This window comes from Heterodontus francisci, chromosome 1 (assembly GCF_036365525.1).
Source record: "Heterodontus francisci isolate sHetFra1 chromosome 1, sHetFra1.hap1, whole genome shotgun sequence".
Lineage (NCBI taxonomy): Eukaryota > Metazoa > Chordata > Chondrichthyes > Heterodontiformes > Heterodontidae > Heterodontus > Heterodontus francisci.
The window spans coordinates 134,335,220-134,357,674 of NC_090371.1; the positions used below are offsets into that span (position 1 = coordinate 134,335,220).

The 22,455-nt window shown below is 43.4% G+C and overlaps 1 protein-coding gene across 2 annotated transcripts in view; it reads left to right on the forward strand.

Moving 5' to 3' along the window:
• The window catches only part of LOC137385007 (BEN domain-containing protein 4), a 48,729-nt gene extending 29,860 nt beyond the window's left edge, over positions 1–18,869 (forward strand). For both annotated transcript variants that reach the window (XM_068059777.1, XM_068059844.1), the window contains one exon: positions 16,364–18,869. In XM_068059777.1, coding sequence (XP_067915878.1) covers positions 16,364–16,584 — 221 coding nt within the window. In that variant the 3' untranslated portion in view covers positions 16,585–18,869. The remainder of the gene's footprint in view (positions 1–16,363) is intronic.
• Positions 18,870–22,455: the final 3,586 nt, after the last annotated feature.

Below are 22,455 nucleotides of genomic sequence, written 5' to 3' on the forward strand. Positions count from 1 at the left end.
GTTGTGTGCGGAATCAGAGGAGATAGGGGAAGCGTTAAATGAATATTTTTCGTCAGTATTTACAGTAGAGAAAGAAAATGTTGCCGAGGAGATTACTGAGATACAGCCTACTAGGCTAGATGGGATTGAGATTCACAAGGAGGAGGTGTTAGCAATTTTGGAAAGAGTGAAAATAGATAAGTCCCCTGGGCCAGATGGGATTTATCCTAGGATTCTCTGGGAAGCCAGGGAGGAGATTGCAGAGCCGTTGTTGTTGATCTTTATGTCGTCATTGTCGACAGGAGTAGTGCCGGAAGACTGGAGGATAGCAAATGTTGTCCCCCTTGTTCAAGAAGGGGAGTAGAGACAGCCCTGGTAATTATAGACCTGTGAGCCTTACTTCGGTTGTGGGTAAAATGTTGGAAAAGGTTATAAGAGATAGGATTTATAAGCATCTTGAAAAGAATAAGTTCATTTGCGATAGTCAGCATGGTTTTGTGAAAGGTAGGTCGTGCCTCACAAACCTTATTGAGTTTTTCGAGAAGGTGACCAAACAGGTGGATGAGGGTAAAGCAGTGGATGTGGTGTATATGGATTTCAGTAAGGCGTTTGATAAGGTTCCCCACGGTAGGCTATTGCAGAAAATACGGAAGTATGGGGTTGAAGGTGATTTAGAGCTTTGGATCAGAAATTGGCTAGCTGAAAGAAGACAGAGGGTGGTGATTGATGGCAAATGTTCATCCTGGAGTTTAGTTACTAGTGGTGTACCGCAAGGTTCTGTTTTGGGGCCACTGCTGTTTGTCATTTTTATAAATGACCTGGATGAGGGTGTAGAAGGGTGGGTTAGTAAATTTGCGGATGACACGAAGGTCGGTGGAGTTGTGGATAGTGTCGAAGGGTGTTCTAGGGTACAGAGGGACATAGATAGGCTGCAGAGCTGGGCTGAGAGATGGCAAATGGAGTTTAATGCGGAGAAGTGTGAGGTGATTCACTTTGGAAGGAGTAACAGCAATGCAGAGTACTGGGCTAATGGGAAGATTCTTGGTCGTGTAGATGAGCAGAGAGATCTTGGTGTCCAGGTACATAAATCCCTGAAAGTTGCTACCCAGGTTAATAGGGCTGTTAAGAAGGCATATGGTGTGTTAGCTTTTATTAGTAGGGGGATCGAGTTTCGGAGCCACGAGGTCATGATGCAGCTGTACAAAACTCTGGTGAGGCCGCACCTTGAGTATTGCGTGCAGTTCTGGTCACCACATTATAGGAAGGATGTGGAAGCTTTGGAAAGGGTGCAGAGGAGATTTACTAGGATGTTGCCTGGTATGGAAGGAAGGTCTTACGAGGAAAGGCTGAGGGACTTGGGGTTGTTTTCGTTAGAGAGAAGGAGGAGGAGAGGTGACTTAATAGAGACATACAAGATAATCAGAGGGTTAGATAGGGTGGATAGTGAGAGTCTTTTTCCTCGGATGATGATGGCAAACACGAGGGGACATAGCTTTAAGTTGAGGGGTGAAAGATATAGGACAGATGTCAGAGGTAGTTTCTTTACGCAGAGAGTAGTAGGGGCGTGGAACGCCCTGCCTGCAACAGTAGTAGACTCGCCAACTTTAAGGGCATTTAAGTGGACATTGGATAGACATATGGATGAAAATGGAATAGTGTAGGTCAGATGGTTTCACAGGTCGGCGCAACATCGAGGGCCGAAGGGCCTGTACTGCGCTGTAATGTTCTAAATTCTAAATTCTAAATAATGATGGTCTGACAGCTGTGGCCACGCTTTTTTTTTACAATTTTATAATTCTTCACAGGGCGCCTCCATCTTGAGGCGCTGTCAGGCAGCATCATTGCGGGCCTTCTGATTGGGCCTCTGGGTTTCCTGGCCCAACCACCATCCTTAATTGGATGGGTCCCCAGGAGGCAGCTTCTTAATTGGCCGCCTCTGGGAAGATCGGGACCGATGTCCCACCAAAGCCACTTCCAGGTTCCCAACTCTGAATTGATGCTCGGGATTGCAAACCAATCAAGTTTGAAGTTCTTTTAGCTTGTATGGATGAGAGTGAGGGCTGCAGGGTGGATGAGCAAACTGACCATGGCAAGCTGGTACAGGAAGCCATTCAAATGGGGGGAGTAAACAGAAACGTAGTGGTAGAAGGAGATAGTATCGTCAGAGGGATAGACACAATTCTCTCTGGCCAAGAACGAGAGTCCAAAAGGCTGTGTTGCCTGCCCGGTGCCAGGGTTCAGGACATCTGTTCGGGGATGGAGAGGAACTTGCCAGAGACATGGATGCAGAGGGTCACAGCTGCCGCCACAGCTTCTGGTGGGGTGGGGGGGGGGGGGGGAGGGGAATCTAGTTGTCGTGGTCCATGTGGGTACCAACGACATAGATAGGACAATGAAAGAGGTTCTGCATAGGGAGTATGAACAGCTAGGGGCTAAATTAAAAAGCAGAACCTCAAAAGTAATTATCTCTGGATTATTATCTGAACCATAAGCAAATTGGCATAGGATAAATAAGATTAGAGAGTTAAACGCATGGCTCAAAAATTGGTGTGGGAGAAATGGGTTTCGATTCATGGGGCATTGGCACCAGTACTGGGGAAAGTGGGAGCTGTACCGTTGGGACAGTCTTCACCTGAACCATGCTGGGACCAGTGTTCTGGCGAGTCATATAACTAGGGCAGTGGAGAGGGCTTTTAACTAAATAGTGGGGGCAAGGGATCAAGTGAGAGAAGATATGATAAATGAAAAAGAGAGGACAAGGCAAGACAGCAAAGTAACAATAAGGGAAATAATAATCAGAATGTGGCAGGAAAGGACAGAATGTACAAAATTAAGAGTGTGCAAGCAGCTAAAGCTAGAGGTTGTGTAAATAGTAAAAAGGCAGAACTAAAGGCTTTGTATTTGAATGCGCGTAGCATTCGTTACAAAACAAATTAATTGATAGCTCAAATAGAAATAAATGTGCATGATCTAATAGCCATTACAGAGGCATGGCTGCAAGATGACAAAGGCTGGAACCTGAATATTCAAGGTTACATGACATTTCGGAAGGACAGGAAATGAGGAAAAGGTGGAGGGGTAGCTCTGTTAGTTAAGGATGACATTAGTACAATAGATAGAGGTGACTTTAGTTCTAAAGATCAAGTAAAATCAGTTTAGGTAGAGATAAGAAATAGTAAAGGTAGGAAGTCACTTATGAGATCAGTTTATAGGACCCCTAATAATAATCACACTGTAGGGGTACATAGGAAGAAATAATGGGGGCTTGTGAGAAAGGTACGGCGATAATCATGGGTGATTTTAATCTACGTATAGATTGGATGAATCAGATTGGCAAAGGATGATGAGTTCATGGAGTGTTTCAGGACAGTTTCTTAGAGCAGCACTTTCTAGAGCCAACCAGAGAGAAGACTATTCTAGATCTGGTAATGTGTAATGAGACAGGACTAATTAATGACCTCTTAGTAAAGGCGCCCCTAGATAGCAATGATCACAACAATGATTGAATTTCACATTCAGTTTGAGGGTGAGAGGAGTGGATCTAAGACTAGTGTTTTAAACTTAAATAAGGGAAATTATGAGGGTTTGAAGACAGAGCTGGCTAAAGTAAACTGGGAAATTTGATTAAGGGATAGGTCAGTAGAGATGCAGTGGTAGACATTTAAGGTGATATTTCATAACACTCAGCAAAGATACATTCCAGTGAGAAAGAAAGACTTAGGAGAAGGACGCACCATCAGTGGCTAACGAAGGAAGTTAAAGATAGGATCAAATTGAAAGAAAAAGCATACAATTCAGCAAAGAGTAGTGGCAGGTCAGAAGATTGGACAGAATATAAAAAAACAGCAAAGAATGACTAAAAAGATAATAAGGAGAGAAAAATTAGAGTACAAGAGAAAGCTAGCTAGAAATATAAAAATGGATAGTAAGAGTTTCTACAGGTATTTAAAGGGTAAAGTGAGTGTTGGTCCTCTAGAGAGAGAGTCTGGGGAGTTAATAATGGAAAATAAGGAAATGGCGGAGGAATTTGACCAGATTTTTTGCATCTGTCTTCACTGTAGAGGATACAAATAACATCACAGCAATAATTGCGATTCAAGAGTTGAAATGGAGGGAGGAACTTAAAACAATTACCATTACCAGGGAAAGGGTACTGAGAAAATTATTAGAGATAATTAGAAATAATTAGAAATAAAAGCTGACAAGTCCCCAGGTTGTGATGGAGTTCAACCTAGGGTCTTAAAAGAAGTGGCTGCTGAGATAGTGGATGCATTGGTTTTAATTTTCCAAAATTCCCTAGATTCTGGAAAGGTCCCATCAGATTGGAAAATAACGAATGTAACTTCACTATTCAAGAAAGGAGGGAGACAGAAAGCCGGAAACTGTAGGCCAGTCTTGGGAAATTTATTATTAAGGAGGTTGTAGCAGGTCATTTAGAAAATCTCAATGCAAGCAGGCAGAGTCAACATGGTTTTGTGAAAGGGAAATCGTGTTTGACCAATTTATTTGCGTTCTTTGAGGAAGTAACAAGTAATGCGGATAAAGAAGAACCTGTGGATGTGGTGTACTTAGATTTCCAGAAGGCATTTGACAAGGTGCCGCATCAAAGCTTACTAAAGAAAATAAGAGACCATGGTATAGTGGGTAAGATATTAGCATGGATAGCGGATTAGTTAGCTAACAGGAAACAGAGAGTAAGCATAAATAGGTCATTTTTGGGTTGGTATGCTGTAACTGGTGGAGTGCCACAGGGATCAGTGCTGAGCCCTCAACTATTTACAATCTATATCAATGACTTGGATGAGAGGGCAGAATGTATGGTTACTAAATTTGTTGATGACACAAAGATAGGTAGGAGAGTAAGTTGTGAAGAAGACATAAGGAGTCTGCAAAGGGATATAGATAGGTTAAGTGAGTGGGCAAAGATTTGACAGATGGAGTATAATGTGGGGAAGTGTGAACTTGTCCACTTTGGCTGGTAAAATAGATAAGCAATATATTATATAAATGGAGAGAGATTGCAGAATTCTGAGATGCAGAGGGATCTGGGTCTCCTAGTAGATGATTCACAAAAAGTTAGTACGTAGGTACAGCAAGTGATTAAGAAGGCAAATGCAATGTTGTCGTTTATTGCAAGGGGAATGGAATATAAAAGTAGAGATGTATTGCTACAGTTGTACAGGACATTGGTGAGACCACATCTAGAGTATTGTGTACAGTTTTGGTCTCCTTACTTAAGAAGGGATGTAATTGCATTGAAAGCAGTTCAGAGAAGGTTCATTCGACTGATTCCTGGGATGCGAGGGTAATCTTATGAGGAGTTGGACAGGTTGGGTTTGTATTCATTAGAGTTTAGAAGGATGAGAGGTGATTTGATTGAAACATATAAGATCCCGATGGGACTTAACAGGGTGGATGCGGAAAGGATGTTTCCCCTTGTGGGAGAAACTAAAACTAGGGGGCACAGTTTAAAAATAAGGGGTCTCCCATTTAGGACAGAGGTGAGAAGAAGTTTTTTCTCTCAGAGGGTCGTACGTCTGCCGAACTCTCTTCCCCGGAAATGGTTGGAGGCAGGGTCATTGAATGTTTTTAAGGCAGAGCTAGATTCTTGACAAACAAGGGAGTCAAAGGGTATCAGAGATAGGCAGGAAAGTAGAATTGAGTCCACAAACAGATCAGCCATGATCTTATGGAATGGTGGAGCAAGCTCGAGGAGCCGAATGGCCTACTCCTGCTCCTAGTTCGTATGTTTGTATGTATGTTCATAAAATTCATCCCATATAAACTAGAAAGCTCAGTTCTTGATCTGTTGTGAGTTAGCTGATTTAATTACGCCAGCAGCTGAGTATACAGTTAGTCTTCGTGTCCGTAAGTGCTAGGCGGGAACAACATAGGTATTGCTCCCGCTTCCATGAATGTTGATGGAAAGGACATGTACAAACATTATGTGAGGATATGATTGGGCTCAGTTCTGATGACACTTACAATGAAGTAGCCTGGCAATGCTTGCATAAGCTCACACTTAAAGAACTGTTACTTGGGCAAAGTACTGGAGGGAACTTGTCTACTACAGAACTATACCAAAAAAAGTGTTCTAGGAAGTGGCAACCAGTATTTCTTTAGAAACACAAATATTTTCTGCCTTCAATTGAAACTACTAGTCTCACTTAGGTCTGGAAGGCTCTCTCATTTGAATCCTGCTCTGTTGTTTCCTGTAGCATTTAAAAAAAACATCAAGCCTTTGAGTTCTGTGCTGGTTAAGCATACAGCCGCTAATGGCATTTAACATATATTTTACGAGCCTTAGTAGCTTTCTAAGCAGTCTGGTCTGGCCGATGTATACTTACCTGCTGTGAGTCAGGCTGGACTGTCTTTGGTAAGACTTACTAAAAGCAAAACAGGAAATGTCAGGCAGCATCGATGAAGAGAACAGGTATGTTGAAGTTTCAGGTGTGGACCTTTCTTGAAACCTGGAAGATATACAGCATTTAAAAAGGAACTTAACTAAGGGAAGAGGGAGGGAAAACACACACACAGGGCTGAATTTTCTGGTCCCGCGGAGACGGGTGCGGGACTGGGAACAACATTAGAGAATCTCAAGGCGGGGTGGCTCTCCGCCAAAATCCCTCTCTAAGCAATTTTGCTGGAGGCGTGTCTGACTGGTACTGGCTACCTGCTGGGATCTTCCTGATGGCGAATGAGCCCCCACTGAGGCCGAAGCCTAGCAGGTGCCTGGAGGCAGCCCTGTGCCGCAGATGGGATGGGGGGGAAGCAAGACCTCCTTTAATCGCCCCCTCCCCCTGCTGGAGCCGTGGGTGGCATAGGGCCACAGCTCTGTGGCCACAGGCCATCCTGAGGCCACACTGAGGTTACAGATCTCTCCACAATGATGGCCTGACAGCTGAGGCCACACTTTGTTTTACAATTTTATAATTCTTTAGAGGCTGCCTCCATCTTGAGGCGCCCTCACGTTCTCCTGCCTACATCTGCAGCACCCACCTCTCCCATGGAGGCTGCCAGGCAGACATTGCTGGGGCCTTCCTATTGAGTCTCCTGCTTTCCTGGTCCGCCAGCCGTCCCTAATTGGTCGGGTCTCCCAAAGGCCGCACCCGATGTCCCGCCATGGCCACTTCCTTGGTCCCAACCCAGAATTTAGCCGGACATCGGAGTCCCAATGGTCTTGGCAAAGTCCAGCCCACACATTCATAAACACATGAGCAGAGAAATAGAATGGCTTGTAAAATGTGGTTACTTTAAAATACAAGCAGGACTCTCTGTAAAGAACTTCTAACCATTAGCTAATTATAAATAAATGATCTGAAATGGTGCATGTTAATTAAAATTACTATTGATTACTATGTATTAAATTTTGTTTGAATTTAAATTCTCTGGAGTTTACCAGGAAAGAGGGGCCTGATATACATTGAGGCAACTCAACACATTATTAAACTAATATTAGACTACATGCTTTGAACACTGAACCACTATTTCATCTTTCAAGATACTCTCATGTTCAGCATCAATAGAAATTCTGCTGTGCAAACTGCAAAGCAGGAGAATTGTACAGAATCACAGGCTTCATTTTCGGTCACCGGACTAAAAATATTAATCTTGTTATATTATGTTACAAAAATGCTACAGCATCCTAGTCCTCAAAGGATTTATAAAACATGAAGCATGCTACCTACTATTATATTAGAGGTTATCCGACACAAAATGATTCTCAATATCTCTGCACTACAAGCAATTGGCAATGCATTTTACCAGTAAAATGGAGAGCTTTTTGCCTCCAGACATCATTACTAGCCTGCAGCTGTAGGCTATTGCACATGAGGGCAGATGTGCTCCCATCAAGGAATCAACACTGAAAAGGTTTTTCTTACCATAGTGAACATCATTTCATGTGTTAATCACATTGTCACCTCTGCAGCTTCTTTAAGAATATTGCTGCCGTGCTGAATTGTGTTCTGAGAGATTTCACTATATTTATATGCAGGGTAGTAGATGATGATATGATTGGCACACAATTAATTACTGGCACAAGTTAATCTTTTAATTTAACTTCCATCTTTCTTTCCTCACTGATACATTGGCTCATGCTGGAACACAGTTTCAGTGGCACTAACTGCCCACCAGGACCTCACCCAGGTAAACCTGCTTTGTGTCTGAGTCTAGGAAGCAGTGCTGTTTGACTGTGGGAGTCAGCAGAGCCAATTCTGATCCTGCCCCCACCCAGTGTCAACACATACATACTTTCAACAACAAAACAACTTATATGTATATAGTGTCTTTAATGTAATAAAACATCCCAAGGTGCTTCACAGGAGCATGATAAAACAAAATGGCACTGAGCCACAAAAGGAGATATTAGGTCAGAAGACCAAAAGCAGAGTCATAGAGGTAGATTTTTAAGGAGTGTCATAAAGGAGGAAAGTGAGGTAGAGAAGTGGAGAAGTATAGGGAGGGTATTCCAGAGCTTGGGGTCTAGGCAACTGAAGGCGGGACCACCAATGGTGGAGCGATTAAAATTAGGGATGCACAAGAGGTCAGAATTAGAGGAGCACAGATATCTCTGAGGGTCGTGGGGCTGGAGGAGATTACAGAGGTAGGGAGGGGCAAGGCCATGGAGGGATTTGAAAACAAGGAAGAGAATTTTAAAATCAAGATGTTACTTCACCAGGAGCCAATGTAGGTCAGCAAGCACAGGGATGATAGATGAGACTTGGTGAGAGTTAAGACATGGGCAGCAGAGTTTTGGATGATCTCAATGTAGAATTTAGGAGACCAGCCAGGAGTGCGTTGGAATAGTCAAGTCTAGAGGTAACAAAGGCGTAAATGAGGATTTCAGCAACAGGTGAGCTGAGAGGGGTTGAAGCCATGCGATATTACGGAGGTGGAAGTAGGCGGTCTTAGTAATGGTGCGAATATAAAGTCAGAAGCTCATCTCAGGGTCAAATGTGACATCAAGATTGCAAACAAACTGGCTTAATCTCAGACTGTTGCCAGGGAGACGGATGGAGTTGGTAGCTAGGGAACAGAGTTTGGAGTGGGGACTGAAAGCAAAAGCTTCAGTCTTCCCCGTATTTAATTGGAGGGAATTTCTTCTCATCCAGTACTGGATGTCCGATAAGCGCTCTGATAATTCAAGTAAAGATTCCGAATATAGTCATGAATGGAAAGGCTGGCTGATTTTGTCCCCCTGTATAACCCACAGAGCATTGAAGCAAATTGTGGCATCCTCATATAGTTCATCTGCCCATAAAACAAGGTTTTGCTACCACAGTAACTCACAGCTTCAAAATATTTTGCATCTGACAGCTGAATTAACCATTGTTCATTCACCAGATTTAACCAGAGTCCATAGTGACTTTCCAGTCATGAGACTCAAGGATTTCTTTTGAAAAAGAACACATTTGAACCAGCTCAATGTCCTGTTGTGCATCTTTAAGTAGCAATACCTTACCTGAATAAAGTGATAAGCTCCTAATTTAATTTTCACCATCTTATGGATTTGAAGGAAGGGCAGTGGATGTTATCTATATGGACTTCAGTAAAGCCTTTGACAAGGTCCCTCATGGCAGACTGGTACAAAAGGTGAAGTCACACGGGATCAGAAGTGAGCTGGCAAGATGGATACAGAACTGGCTCTGTCATAGAAGACAGAGGGTAGCAGTGGAAGGGTGCTTTTCTGAATGGAGGGATGTGACTAGTGGTGTTCCGCAGGGATCAGTGCTGTGACCTTTGCTCTTTGTAGTATATATAATTGATTTGGAGGAAAATGTAGCCGGTCTGATTCGTAAGTTTGCGGACGACACAAAGGTTGGAGAAGTTGCGGATAGTGATGGAGATTGTCAGAGGATACAGCAGGATATAGATCGGTTGGAGAATTGGGCGGAGAAATGGCAGATGGAGTTTAATCCGGACAAATGTGAGGTAATGCATTTTGGAAGGTCTAATGCAGGTGGGAAGTATACAGTAAATGGCAGAACCCTTAGGAGTATTGACAGGCAGAGAGATCTGGGCGTACAGGTCCACAGGTCACTGAAAGTGGCAACGCAGGTGGATAAGGTAGTCAAGAAGGCATATGGCATGCTTGCCTTCATCGGTCGGGGCATAGAGTATAAAAATTGGCAAGTCATGCTGCAGCTGTACAGAACTTTAGTTAGGCCACACTTAGAATATTGCATGCAATTCTGGTCACCACACTACCAGAAGGACGTGGAGGCTTTGGAGAGGGTACAGAAGAGGTTTACCAGGATGTTGCCTGGTCTGGAGGGCATTAGCTATGAGGAGAGGTTGTATAAACTCGGATTGTTTTCACTGGAACGACGGAGGTGGAGGGGCGACATGATAGAGGTTTACAAAGTTATGAGCGGCATGGACAGAGTGGATAGTCAGAAGCTTTTTCTCAGGGTGGAAGAGTCAGTTACTAGGGGACATAGGTTTAAGGTGAGAGGGGCAAAGTTTAGAGGGGATGTGCGAGGCAAGTTCTTTACACAGAGGGTGGTGAGTGCCTGGAACTTGCTGCTGGGGGAGCTGGTGGAAGCAGGTACGATAGCGACGTTTAAGATGCATCTTGACAAATACATGAATAGGAAGGGAATAGAGAGATACGGTCCCTGGAAGTTTTAGTTTAGACAGGCATCAAGATCGGCGCAGGCTTGGAGGGCCAAATGTCCTGTTCCTGTGCTGTACTGTTCTTTGTTCTTTGTTCTAATACTGGCATGGCAATTCTGTTATTCTATATATTGGCAGTTCTGAAAGGCCAATGATGTAATGGGAGCATACACGATTGGTACATGCTGGCACACTTCATTAACACAGTAAAAGCAACACACATGTTAGTGAAGAAGATTTAGTTTAGTTTAGAGATACAGCACTGAAACAGGCCCTTCGGCCCACCGAGTCTGTGCCGACCATCAACCACCCATTTATACTAATCCTACACTAATCCCATATTCCTACCACATCCCCACCTGTCCCTATATTTCCCTACCACCTACCTATTCTAGGGGCAATTTATAATGGCCAATTTACCTACCAACCTGCAAGTCTTTTGGCTTGTGGGAGGAAACCGGAGCACCCGGAGGAAACCCACGCAGACACAGGGAGAACTTGCAAACTCCACACAGGCAGTACCCAGAATTGAACCCGGGTCGCTGGAGCCGTGAGGCTGCAGTGCTAACCATTGCACCACTGTTTAGATTTAGAGATTGAACTTTTTACAGTGTAGTGTTACCCGTGCAGACCCATTTGTGTCACGGTGTATTTTTTTAACATTTGCGAGTACTCCTTCTCAGTGCAACCTCTGCGCTAGCAGCCTGACTGCAGGAAGGCTGCTGATTAGGTTGCCCTTCGGTTGTCGATGACTTTGGTGGTCGTCCTCTGTGCGCATGAGGCCTGGAGGGCCCCGGCTGGCTGCAGAAATCCTGCATCAGTGCAGAACTCTCATCAGATTCACTGGCGGAGGGACCGGTGGCCACAATGGATGCACCTTGAGGGTGGCCCCCAGATATGGCAGACAGGCTCGCCTCCTCCAGCTCAAGTCTTGTTTGAACCTCTCTGCTCTCCCGGGAAGGACCAGGGCAGGGACAAGGGACAGTCTCCATGCCCCCTGGTTCCTCTCTCGACTTATCACTGCTGTGTGGATCTGATGGCCTCGGTGAGGGATTGCAGCTCAGCGCCTATTAATGGAATGTGGCTCACCAGGAGGGCCACCGCCCTCTCCATGTGTGACGCCATGTACTCAAATGCCTGGGGCATGGCAGGTGACATGGCTTGGAAGGACTCCCCCATCATCCACTCAAGGCTGCGCATGGCCTGTGGCATCTCCACCAGATGTTGCCATGACTGCTGCAGCAGCTCCAGCATGCCCTGTGCTGTCAACAACAGAGGGTCAACAGTAGCCTGGGGCTCAGCCTGGGCCTGGCCACTCACAGCTATCCGACTGTCAGGGGCCTCGGCTGTCTCTGCCTCCGTCAGCTGCTCGGGTGCGTGTGCAGTGCTCTCACCAGCTTGTGACCTAGACTGTAAGGGCGATCAGATTCCCACCGAGGTGAGTGTATCTGCGCTGGTAGAAGGTGCATTAGTGTCATGGGACGCTGCTTCCTCGGAGGATGTCTCTTCCTCTGAGGTGTGGGAGATGGCCTGGGCCGCCATTGCTGACTTAGCGTCCATTATCAAAGATTTTATAGCAGAGCACTTGGAGAACAGTGGTAGAATCAGGCAGAATCAGCATGGATTTACGAAAGGGAAATCACGCTTGACAAATCTACTCGAATTCTTCGATGATGTAACTAGTAGAGTTGATGAGGGGAAGCCAATGGATGTGGTTTATTTGGACTTTCAGCAGGCTTTCAACAAAGACCTACATAAGAGAATGGCCGAATGGCCTACCCTTCTCCTATTTTCTATGTTTCTATGGTTCTATGTTGACCTGCAAGATACAATGAGAAGAGCACACTGTCAGTCTTCATGGTGAGCATGTAACGATTATGACAGCATTGTGCCGAACAGCACGATTTTAAGAGTGATCATTGTGTATTTCAAATGGATGCATGTTCACCCAGGAGCCCGAGCTCAACATCACCAACTGCATGGTCCACATATGTTGCAGCCAATTCGAGGGCTTCTCCTCAGCCCGTGTCAGCATCTGCATATCTGGCACATCTCCACCAGTTCGACTCGCCTCATGAACATTGTGGGCTCTCTTTGCCCGGAGGAACAAGGGGGCAGAGATTAAGGATGGCAAGGCAACAACCCGACACATTTCACAAGAGGTGTGCTGGGTCCAAAGGTGGGGAAGGCTCGATGTGCACTACTGAGTGAGCCACTCATGTAGGTACCATGTTCTGAGCTGCAGAGAAGGGTCGGTTCTTTCATACTTTCATCCATTCATGTCACGTCATTCATCCCTGCCCAACCTTCCTGTCTTTGCCATGGCAGTGGCACACATGTGCCACTCTGTGTGGGGATACCCAGGTTCAGTGGGGCCATGATACAGATTGCCACTAACGTTTGCAGTGCAAAGCAGATCGTTCATCCTCTTCTGGCCTAATCAGACCAGATGGCCCCATGGCCACTTCCCTCCTCTGGCACCTCCAGCCAGGCAGCCTTGGTCAGGAGGGAGGGCCTCTTCTTATCATCATTGGGGAAAAGGACCTCCTGCCTTGCCCGCACAGCCTGGAGAAGAGCGAGCAGGGAGGCATTGCTGAACTGTGGGGCCAACCTGGAGCGCCCCTCTGCCATCTTCGGATTTTTATATGACTGATGTAGATGTTCACGTGCACTTTGCTTCTGCACCAGTTGATCATAATTATTGATATAATATTTCAAGTTTGCAATGCAGCTACAAGAGAAACATATTTTCCTGGTTCTTTGAGAAATAGTTTTAATTCCAATTACATGTCTTTTCACATAACAGATAAATTAAAAATGAATACAGATTCCAAATGCATATTAGTCTGTGGCTTTTCACATTCAGGAAACAAAAAGCCCATAGTTTGTAAATATTACTAAATGATGCTTTCATTTCCGATAGAGTATTTTTCTTTTATGATAGAATTCAATTTCACATTCATGTATGTGCAAAATTAAGATTATTCACCCAGGTGCAGCAAGCCTACAAGAAAAAATGTTACACTTGCATGGAAGAAGAGGATCTCAACTGCACAGGACACTGGAACAAAGCAGAGTAAGAATTTGGCATAAAATTTAAAGTGCTGGAAATAGTCAGCAGGTCTGGCAGCATCTGTGGAGAGGGAAGCCGAGTCTCCACAGATGCTGCCAGACCTGTGGAGTATTTCCAGCACTTTCAGTTTTCTGCCAGATTTCCAGCATCTGCAGTATTCTGTTTTAGGTAAGTATTTGGCAGCTGTCAGGAAGCAGGTTCCGGGGACCTTTAAATAGTGCCCCAGTACCTGCTTGTCAGCTGAGCAGACGCCGATACCGGTGCCAGATGTCCCGCCCACCGTCACGTCATTTGGGGGGGAGGTGCGGCGCATCACGTCAATGTTACTGAGCCGCCACACTGAATATCGCAGCAGCTCCGCAACGGGCAGTCCACCGTCTTTATAGTGCGCTGCGGAGATCTCAAACTCTTGGGTATTTTTCCTTCACTCTGCTGTTCCATCTTGATAACCTTTAATTTGCTGTATAAGACTATTGCATGCACTCACTGTAAAACTGAAACCTACACACTACAACCAAATGTACCTTTAATATTATACAGTGGAGTGTTGCATACAGCATGCATTTGCTGCACTACCAGGAAATAACACCTAAAATTCCTCCTGCTGAATGTCTAAATATGATCCCTACCAGAACCCAGGATCTCGCATTATGCCTGCCTACTCCAAACTCTGCCAGTAGCCTGGACCTCCCAATTAAGGCCACAGTCTCATTGCCCCTCTTAATAATATAATTAATTGAAACCTTTGATAAGTAAGGGTGTGAAAGATTATTGGGGGTAGGCAGGAATGTGGATTTGAGGTTACAATCAGATCAGCCATAATCTCATTGAATGGGGGAGTAGGCTCGAGGTCCGAATGGCCTACACCTGCTCCTAATTTGTATGTTCGTACAATGATTTTTATTATAAAGTATTTCCCTTCACACACCACTTTTACTATTTTTACACTTTTTCACAGGTGGGGCCAGAGTGTAACAATACTCCTTCCATAAAAATCAAAATCTTAGGTAACATTCCTTAAGGGAAAGAAGGAAGCTACATTTATATAGTGCCTTATCATGTCCTTAGGGTATCCCAAAGCACTTCACCATCAATGGATAACTTCTGATGTGTAGTCACTGTTGTCTTGTAAGCAAATGTATCAGCCAATGTGTATGGTTTGGGTCCACAAACAGCAAATTAAATGAACAAGCAGTTAATCTGCTGTTGCTTGAATGAAGCATCATGACCAGAATATCAGAACACTTAGCTCTTCTTCAGAAAGGCCCATGAGATAATTTATGTCTATCTAAGCACCCAGACAGCATTCAATTTAACATCTCATCCAAATGACAGCAGTCCATTGTACTGCACTAAGTATCAGCCTAAATAATGCACTAAAGTGGGGCTTAAACCTGTGATCTTCTAACTCAGAGTGCTACCACTGAGCCAAGGCTGACAATTGGAAATAGTGACATCTTATTGTTATTTCAATAATGAATTAATTGGAAGTTGCATTATTAGAATGTAAAATCATAATTGATGTCCCTTTCTGAGGTATGGCACAAAATTAATGCTACGCTATTATGCTATGGCAACTATGGAATAAAAAATTGGAATGCGCTGCTCTTTCCTGCAAAGACTTAGACTGTTGCCAGCAAAATGAGAAGCTGTAAAAATATTTCCATATTGTTGCCAGAACTCTCAAACGGTATGCCAGTGGGAAAAAGAACTTGAGCATTCTTGATGCGGCTGCTAAAAAAGCATTTGGGAACATTGGCTTTATAAATAGTGGCATAGAGTACAAAAGCAAGGTAATTATGGTGAACATTTATAGATCACGGGGTAGCTCTCAGCTAGATTCTGGACACCACACTTCAAGAAGGATGTCAAAGTCTTGGAGAGATGTACCAGAATGGTACCAGGATGAAGGACTTCAATTATGTCAAGAGACTAGAGAAACTGGGGTTATAAAAGCAAAATACTGTGATGCTAGAAATCTGAAATAAAAACAGGAACTGCTGGAAATACTCAGCAGGTCTGGCAGCATCTGTGGAGAGAGAAGTAGAGTCTGTGACTTTTCATCAGAACTGGGAAACTGGGGTGGTTCTCCTTAGAGCAGAGAAGCCTCTGGGAAGATTTGATAGAAGTGTTCAACATTATTAGGGGTTTTGATGGAGTAAATAAGGAGAAACTGGTTCCACTGGCAGCATGGTTGGTAACCAGAGGATATAGACTTAGGATAATTGTCAAAAAATATAGAGGGGGATTGAGGGGAAAAGTTTTTGCATGGTGCATTGTTATGATCTGGAATGCACTGCCTGAAAGGTAGTGGAAGCAGATTCAATGGTAACTTTCAAAAGAAAATTGGACGTATACTTGAAAACGAGAAGTTTGCAGAGCTATGAGCAAAGAACAAGAAAGTGGAACAAATTGAACAACTCTTTCAAAGAGCCAGCATACACATGGTGGGCTGAATGGGCTTCCTTTTGTGCTGTATTATTCTATATATTTTCAGAACTATAACAAAATATTTGTGCTGCAGACGTTATAATGAAATATATAGGTACTCATTTTACAGTTGGGAATTACTGTCCTGGAGGTTAATCTACAAAGCTCCCATAAGTTAAAAAACTCTAACTTGGCATTTTCATTAATTTTCAAAATTTCTTTGCACTATTCTTGGTTTATGTACTTGCTCTGTGTCACTTACAGAGTTCATTCGGATGCATTGCACCTCGAACCCAGATTGGTGGATGCCTTCAGAAGAACAAATTAACAAAGTGTTCAGTGATGCTGTTGGGCATGCTCGCCAAGGACGTGCTGTGGGAACTTTCCTTGGTGGCAACGGTGGCTCCTATTATGAAGGCTTTGACCATCAGATGTCGCAAGATGAAATGTATAACAAGGGCTGCCATGAGGGATCTGGAGACTAAGGAATAATAGCATCCATACACTATGACATAACTGCCACGTTGGTGTAAAAAATGAATGTATATTAATCTATAGTTGTACTGGTGTTGACACCAACTAGATATGATGCAAATCAATTTTAAATTAGAACATTTGATTAAAATAACATTTCCTGCAGAAGATATACCAAAAGTGACCTCAGAGGTTAACCTGCTGTGACTGTGATTAATTTGGTTAATATCCATTTTTCTGAACACCTGAAGTGCTATTCTAGGCCTCGAACTGAGGAATTTTATTTAATTTGTCCAAATTAAAACAAGATAATTTAAAATATTTTTATATATATGTATATATAAAATATATAAATATATATAAAATGTTCACAACCTGCAACCCAGGTAAGGCAAAAACTACCTTTGAACTAAAATTCTAAAACATTTTATTTTACTTATTTTTCTACAAGGACTAAAATCAATACTGTAATAACATAAAATTCAAAATGACCAGAGTGTTGAAATTCATCAGAGCCTAACCATGGGCATCTGAGCTTTAGTCAACTCATGGAATAATAGAAAAGCTTTTCCATTATAATCTGGAACCGTCCTTTTACCTGTTCCAACTGAATTGTATTACTGACAATATCTAAGAGATGTCAAAACAGGAGTTCGACCTGTAGTCTCAAAAGCACTTTAGGTATGTGGTAATATAGTTTACTGAATATCGAATTTTACCCTATTTATCATTGTAAGAATTTGATCCTTGCCACAGTTTCAGTTACAAACTTTATTGTTTAGTGGTTAACTGGGAGCACTTCAGAAATGTAGCACTCTTGTCAAGGGAATCAAGAAGAGATATAATTGTCTTCTGTCAATTGTATGGGTGGATAAAAAGAAACTAAGAACAGGTAGGTAGCATTCTCTACAAAAATGCTGATCTGCCAAGTATCGCAGACACAGGCCATGGTTATATTGCACTTTGCTTGAATACCTTCTGTCCACGTATACAAGTGCATTAATGATGAATATTGTAGTATTTGTATTACTTGTATTAAAAGTAATTTTATCAAGGAAATGAATTTTAAAAGGTAGATAGTAATTATTTTATCCCATGGGAGGTGTTTCTTATACACTTACAGATTGACTGATGTAGTGGCAAATTGCCCCATTTTGTGTCCATAAAAAGTCAGTTGTACTTGCTGATTATATGACTCAATAAATATCCTGCTCTTATCAATAACCTTTAATAAACAGCTAACTCACAACATTTTTCATATATAAATACAGATTAAAACAGTTGGCCAGTAACTCAGAAGGTGCGTCATTCTGGCTGGTGTTACAGCTGAGGTGGGAGGAGTGCACTGTTAATTCAGTTCCACTTCTCCACGGGCAACAGCATATCAATAATTTTTCACACCTACCAAAATGCAGCCAATTACATACTCTATTGGTCCCCCTGAATAAAGCACACCAATCAGGTTTCTTTAATCAACAACATTAACTATTTATTATAAAAACAAGTCTTAACCAACCAAGATAACTCCATATACAAAAAGCTTCTTATTTCCTGAGCCCTCGTGCATTCACACATACATTCAAAAAAGAAACGGTTAACTGGGGAGAAAGGATTTTTCGTTTACAGCTGTTTCATACGAATAGAGGAGTAATAAAATAACTTAGTTTGTCACAGGCTGGTGGGAAGTTCTTCAGTTTGGTGAGGTGTCCCAGAGTCAAAAGTCGGATGCCACTCAAAGTCTCTCCAGGTGACGTTGATGAACAGTCTGTGATGTGTAGACGGTCAAGGCAATTCAACTGCAGCAGGCTTCACATAGGTCTTTCAGCAGGGGTGTAGCAACAGGTCTGCTTAGGTCTTACAGCAACAGTATAGCAATAGAGGATTTCTTCAGATTCCAGGATTTCTTAAAACACAGGAAGCCAACAAGAATCACACTTGATGCAGGGATTCTTCAGAGACAGGAGACAATAGGAATCTGCTACTCTGAAATACAGGGTTTTGTCTCAAGAGATGCAGGATTCCTTTACAGAGAGAGGTAACACATTTTCTGGGTCTTCCTCTCTGATCTCCAGGCAGCTCAAAGCCAAATTTCAAATGCCAGATCTTTGTACAACTCACTGGCTTTTTAAAAGGTCCAAAGTTAAAGCAAAAACCTTCCTGAATAGGTCACATGTCCAGACATAGGGCTGAATTTTACCAGCCTCTCGACGCCATGGATCGCGGTCAGGAGGCCCGTAAAATTCTGTGGGGAGAGGCCCGCCTCGACCCCTGGCGTCGAGAAGGGCCAGCCGCACATTACCAATGACGGGGTGGGGGGGGGGGGGGGGGACCTCGGTGCGGACCCCCCCCCCCAACCCCGGCCCCCGCCGCTTGGTGGTAGGGCCCTCATCTAAATATTCAAATGAACAGTAATAAGATGCAAATGAACTTACCTGCTGGCGGCGGCCGTCCCATGCCGATTTTATGACCGCCGAACACAACTTGCGTGCTTTTGGAACTGCGTGTGGTGTTCCAAGTAGAGAAGCTGGTGGGGAGGAGCAGGACTAAAATTATCAAGGCAGGCGGGGGGAGCAGCAAAAACAAATGTGATTGGGTGAGGGGATGGTGGGAAGGGGTTGAAGGTTAAAGGAAAGAAAGTTCGGGGAAGAAAGGTTGTAATGGAAAATTTAATGCTTTTGGGGGGGGGGGGCAGGTAGGATAAATAATTCACGGAATATTAATTGAGGGCGTGGGAGAGGGGATTGGAAGTGTGCATAAAATGTTATTGCAATTTATGTAAAAATCTGCCACTTTAAAAATTTAAATGTAAGTGAAGTAAAGGCCTGCTCGGGTCTGCAAAAAAAACCCGATCCAAGCCTGACAGAACCACATCCAACCCGAGCCTGACCCGGCCCGAGTCCTTCCATTTTTTCCCGTGCCTGACCTGACCCGACCCGACCATCAGTTATCTTACCTTCCATTTTTCACTTTGTTGCACAAGCTTAAAATAATTGTAGCAAAACCACCTTTCTAGTCCAAAAATTAAATTAACATTGGAGCCACTTACCTGCGACAGAGCGTGTCTGACCCGGCCCGATCCGAGCCTGAATGCCGGACCCGGAAGTGCAACCTGACCTGACCCGAGCCCAATACATGTCGTTGGGTACAGTCGGGTTCATGTTGGGTAGCCAGTCTTTAAATTGAAGGGCTTGAATCCCTTTAAAAATGGCGCTGGCGCCTGCGCCTGCACAGTGGCGCCAGATGCTGTTGCCAAGGACACAGCTGCCGCCCCTCCACATCATCGAGGGCAGCCGCTCCGCCCCCTCTATTTAAATGAGCCCCAGTGCATAATATCATGGGGGCTCGGCAGCGGCACTCCCGAGTTGGAAGGCCGCTGCTTTCACAGCATGCTGTCGCGGAGCGCGGCGCGCTGATAAAATTCAGCCCATACAGTCTCCCTTGTCATTCAACGTGTTGCTCTGAGGAGGTCAAACCCCTTGCTGGTTTCCTTGAAATTGCCTGCTTTGTATACAAGTCCAGTTTCCTTTCAAAACATCCAAAAATTTCAGCTACTTGCAGGTGTCAATGTCTACTGAAAAATTCTTTTTCAGTTTTTTAAAACACACAGAATTCTTAGTTTTCAGTACAAAAATAAAAACTTTGTAATACTGGAATAATTTATAGTTTAAAGTGAAAAAGAAATAAAATAAAGGCGAGGTTGTGAAGATCAAAATTTCTTCACAGATGGTTTTCACAGTGACAATCAACACAGTGTATATCACCTACTATATATATAATATATCTACGTGTGTATTTCTATGAAATGTTCAGCCCAGGTAAGGCAAAATTTAAAAAATTGGTGATTAAAAAAAAAAAATGTGTTATTTCTGAGCATTATATTGTTTCCTTGTAGAGAGGACACGATGAAAATCTTTTCTGATGGATGGTAAATATATAAGTTTTGTTTTAGGGATGTGCTGATACTTACGACATAAAGATAAACAGAAAGACAGTGAAAGCTGGAAATCTGTAATAAAAGCAGAATACTGGAAAAGTCTCATCTGTATCCAAAGGTGAAAGATAGGTCAATGCTTTGGATGCAATGCCTTATGAGAACTGGCACCATAAGTTGGAGAAGCCCTTTTATAGGACTGGCCAAAACAAAGAGGGCAAAACAGGTAAAGGTTGAGTTCAATTCTACTACGTGTTTTCACAAAAAACAGCTAATTTATCTAATAATCTACTAACACATTATAAAACTCTGGAAAATGTTGTAAAGTGCTGCCCACTGTAAGATAATTTCAAACCCACCATGTATTGGGGATGTTCTTATAATGTACACCAAGGTGGTAGCCATAGCTCAGTGATAGCACTAGTGCTTCTGAGTTTGAAAGTTGTGGGCTTAGGACCAACTCCAGAGACTTGAGCACAAATCCGAGGCTGCCATTTTTGAAATGAAATGTTGAACTGAGGCCCCATCTGCTCTCTAAGGTAAAAGATCCCATGGCACAATTTTGAATAAGAGCAGGGTAGTTCTCCCCACTGCTCTGGCCAACAATTATCATTCAACCAACATCACTAAGTCAGATTATTTGGTCATTACCTCATTGATGTTTGTGGGACCCTGCTGTGTGCAAATTAACTACCGTGTTTCCTACATTGTAGCAGTGACTACACTTCGAAAGGACTTCACATTTTCTGTAAGATGCTTTGGTACATCTTAAGGTTGTGAATGGCACTATCTTAAATGTAAGTCTTTCTTTCTCTCTGACCTCCATTGCAGATGACCTTTGTATGGGCAACAATACTTTATTGCAGTTTTCTATTTTAAATTAATTCACCGTCTCTGAAAGTAGTTAACGTAATTCCTTTTTTGCTCCTTTTATGGTGTGGTCATTTCTACAGAAACATCTCCAGCCTAGTTGTACCAGTTTTGTAGGCTAAATTTCTGTGCATTCCAGCATTGTCTGTTAAAGTGAAGAGAAATATTGACCAAGGACACAAGACACTGATGCCAGAGCAGTATAACGTTATTAAGATTTTACAAGGTGAAAATAATGTAATCATAAATAGAAAACCTAACTGTGCCACTGTATTGTAATTGACAATAAGTCAAATCACTACTTATTATTTCTACAATTAGCTCATTGAGATAATATATCTAGGAGCAGAGTTAAACTGTGGGTCAAATTTTCAGCCATTGATGATGAATGGATAGGAAAATCTATCCCACTGAAGATAATTTTATCGAATTTTTCCTCCCATAAATACTTTATTTGTTTGCCCTTTCTTTTCTTTCAATTCTGATACCCACCAGGTGCTGTTGCCTGGACACTGGCAGTGGATTTTCCAAGATGGCAATCCTTCTCATGTGAAATTTGGGCTTTCCTTGCCCTATAATGATGGGGGGAGAGGAGGAGGCCAGGAAAATAGTGGAGGAGCTGCTTTGGAATGACTCCCAGATGCATTCCTGCTGTCAGGAAAGGTTCCCATGGGTGGTCGGGGACCAGGATCAGCTGTCTGCCAATGGTGGGCAGCCAATTAAGCTGATTACAGATTCAATTAGGTCTGATTTTGCAGGGGTGCTGTCATTTTGGCGCCACCACGTGCGGAAGCTGTCATCTCCATGGAGGTGGTCTCCCTGTGGCAGGCTGGGGGGTGGGGGGGTGGTGGGCATCAGAACCAGAGGCTCCATGCCCCAAAGAGGGGACTGTTGGCTGAAAAGGCCGCAGCCCAAACAATGCGCCCGGAGGAGTTTCCCCTTAACGTTGACGAGCCTAACAGCTTCATCCTTAATAATTTTAACATTAAATACACGTCTCCGTGGGCACCTCCATGTTGAAGTGCCATCGCTGTCTCCTATCTTCCTCACCAGCGCCCACCTCTCTTAGTGGGGCTGCCAA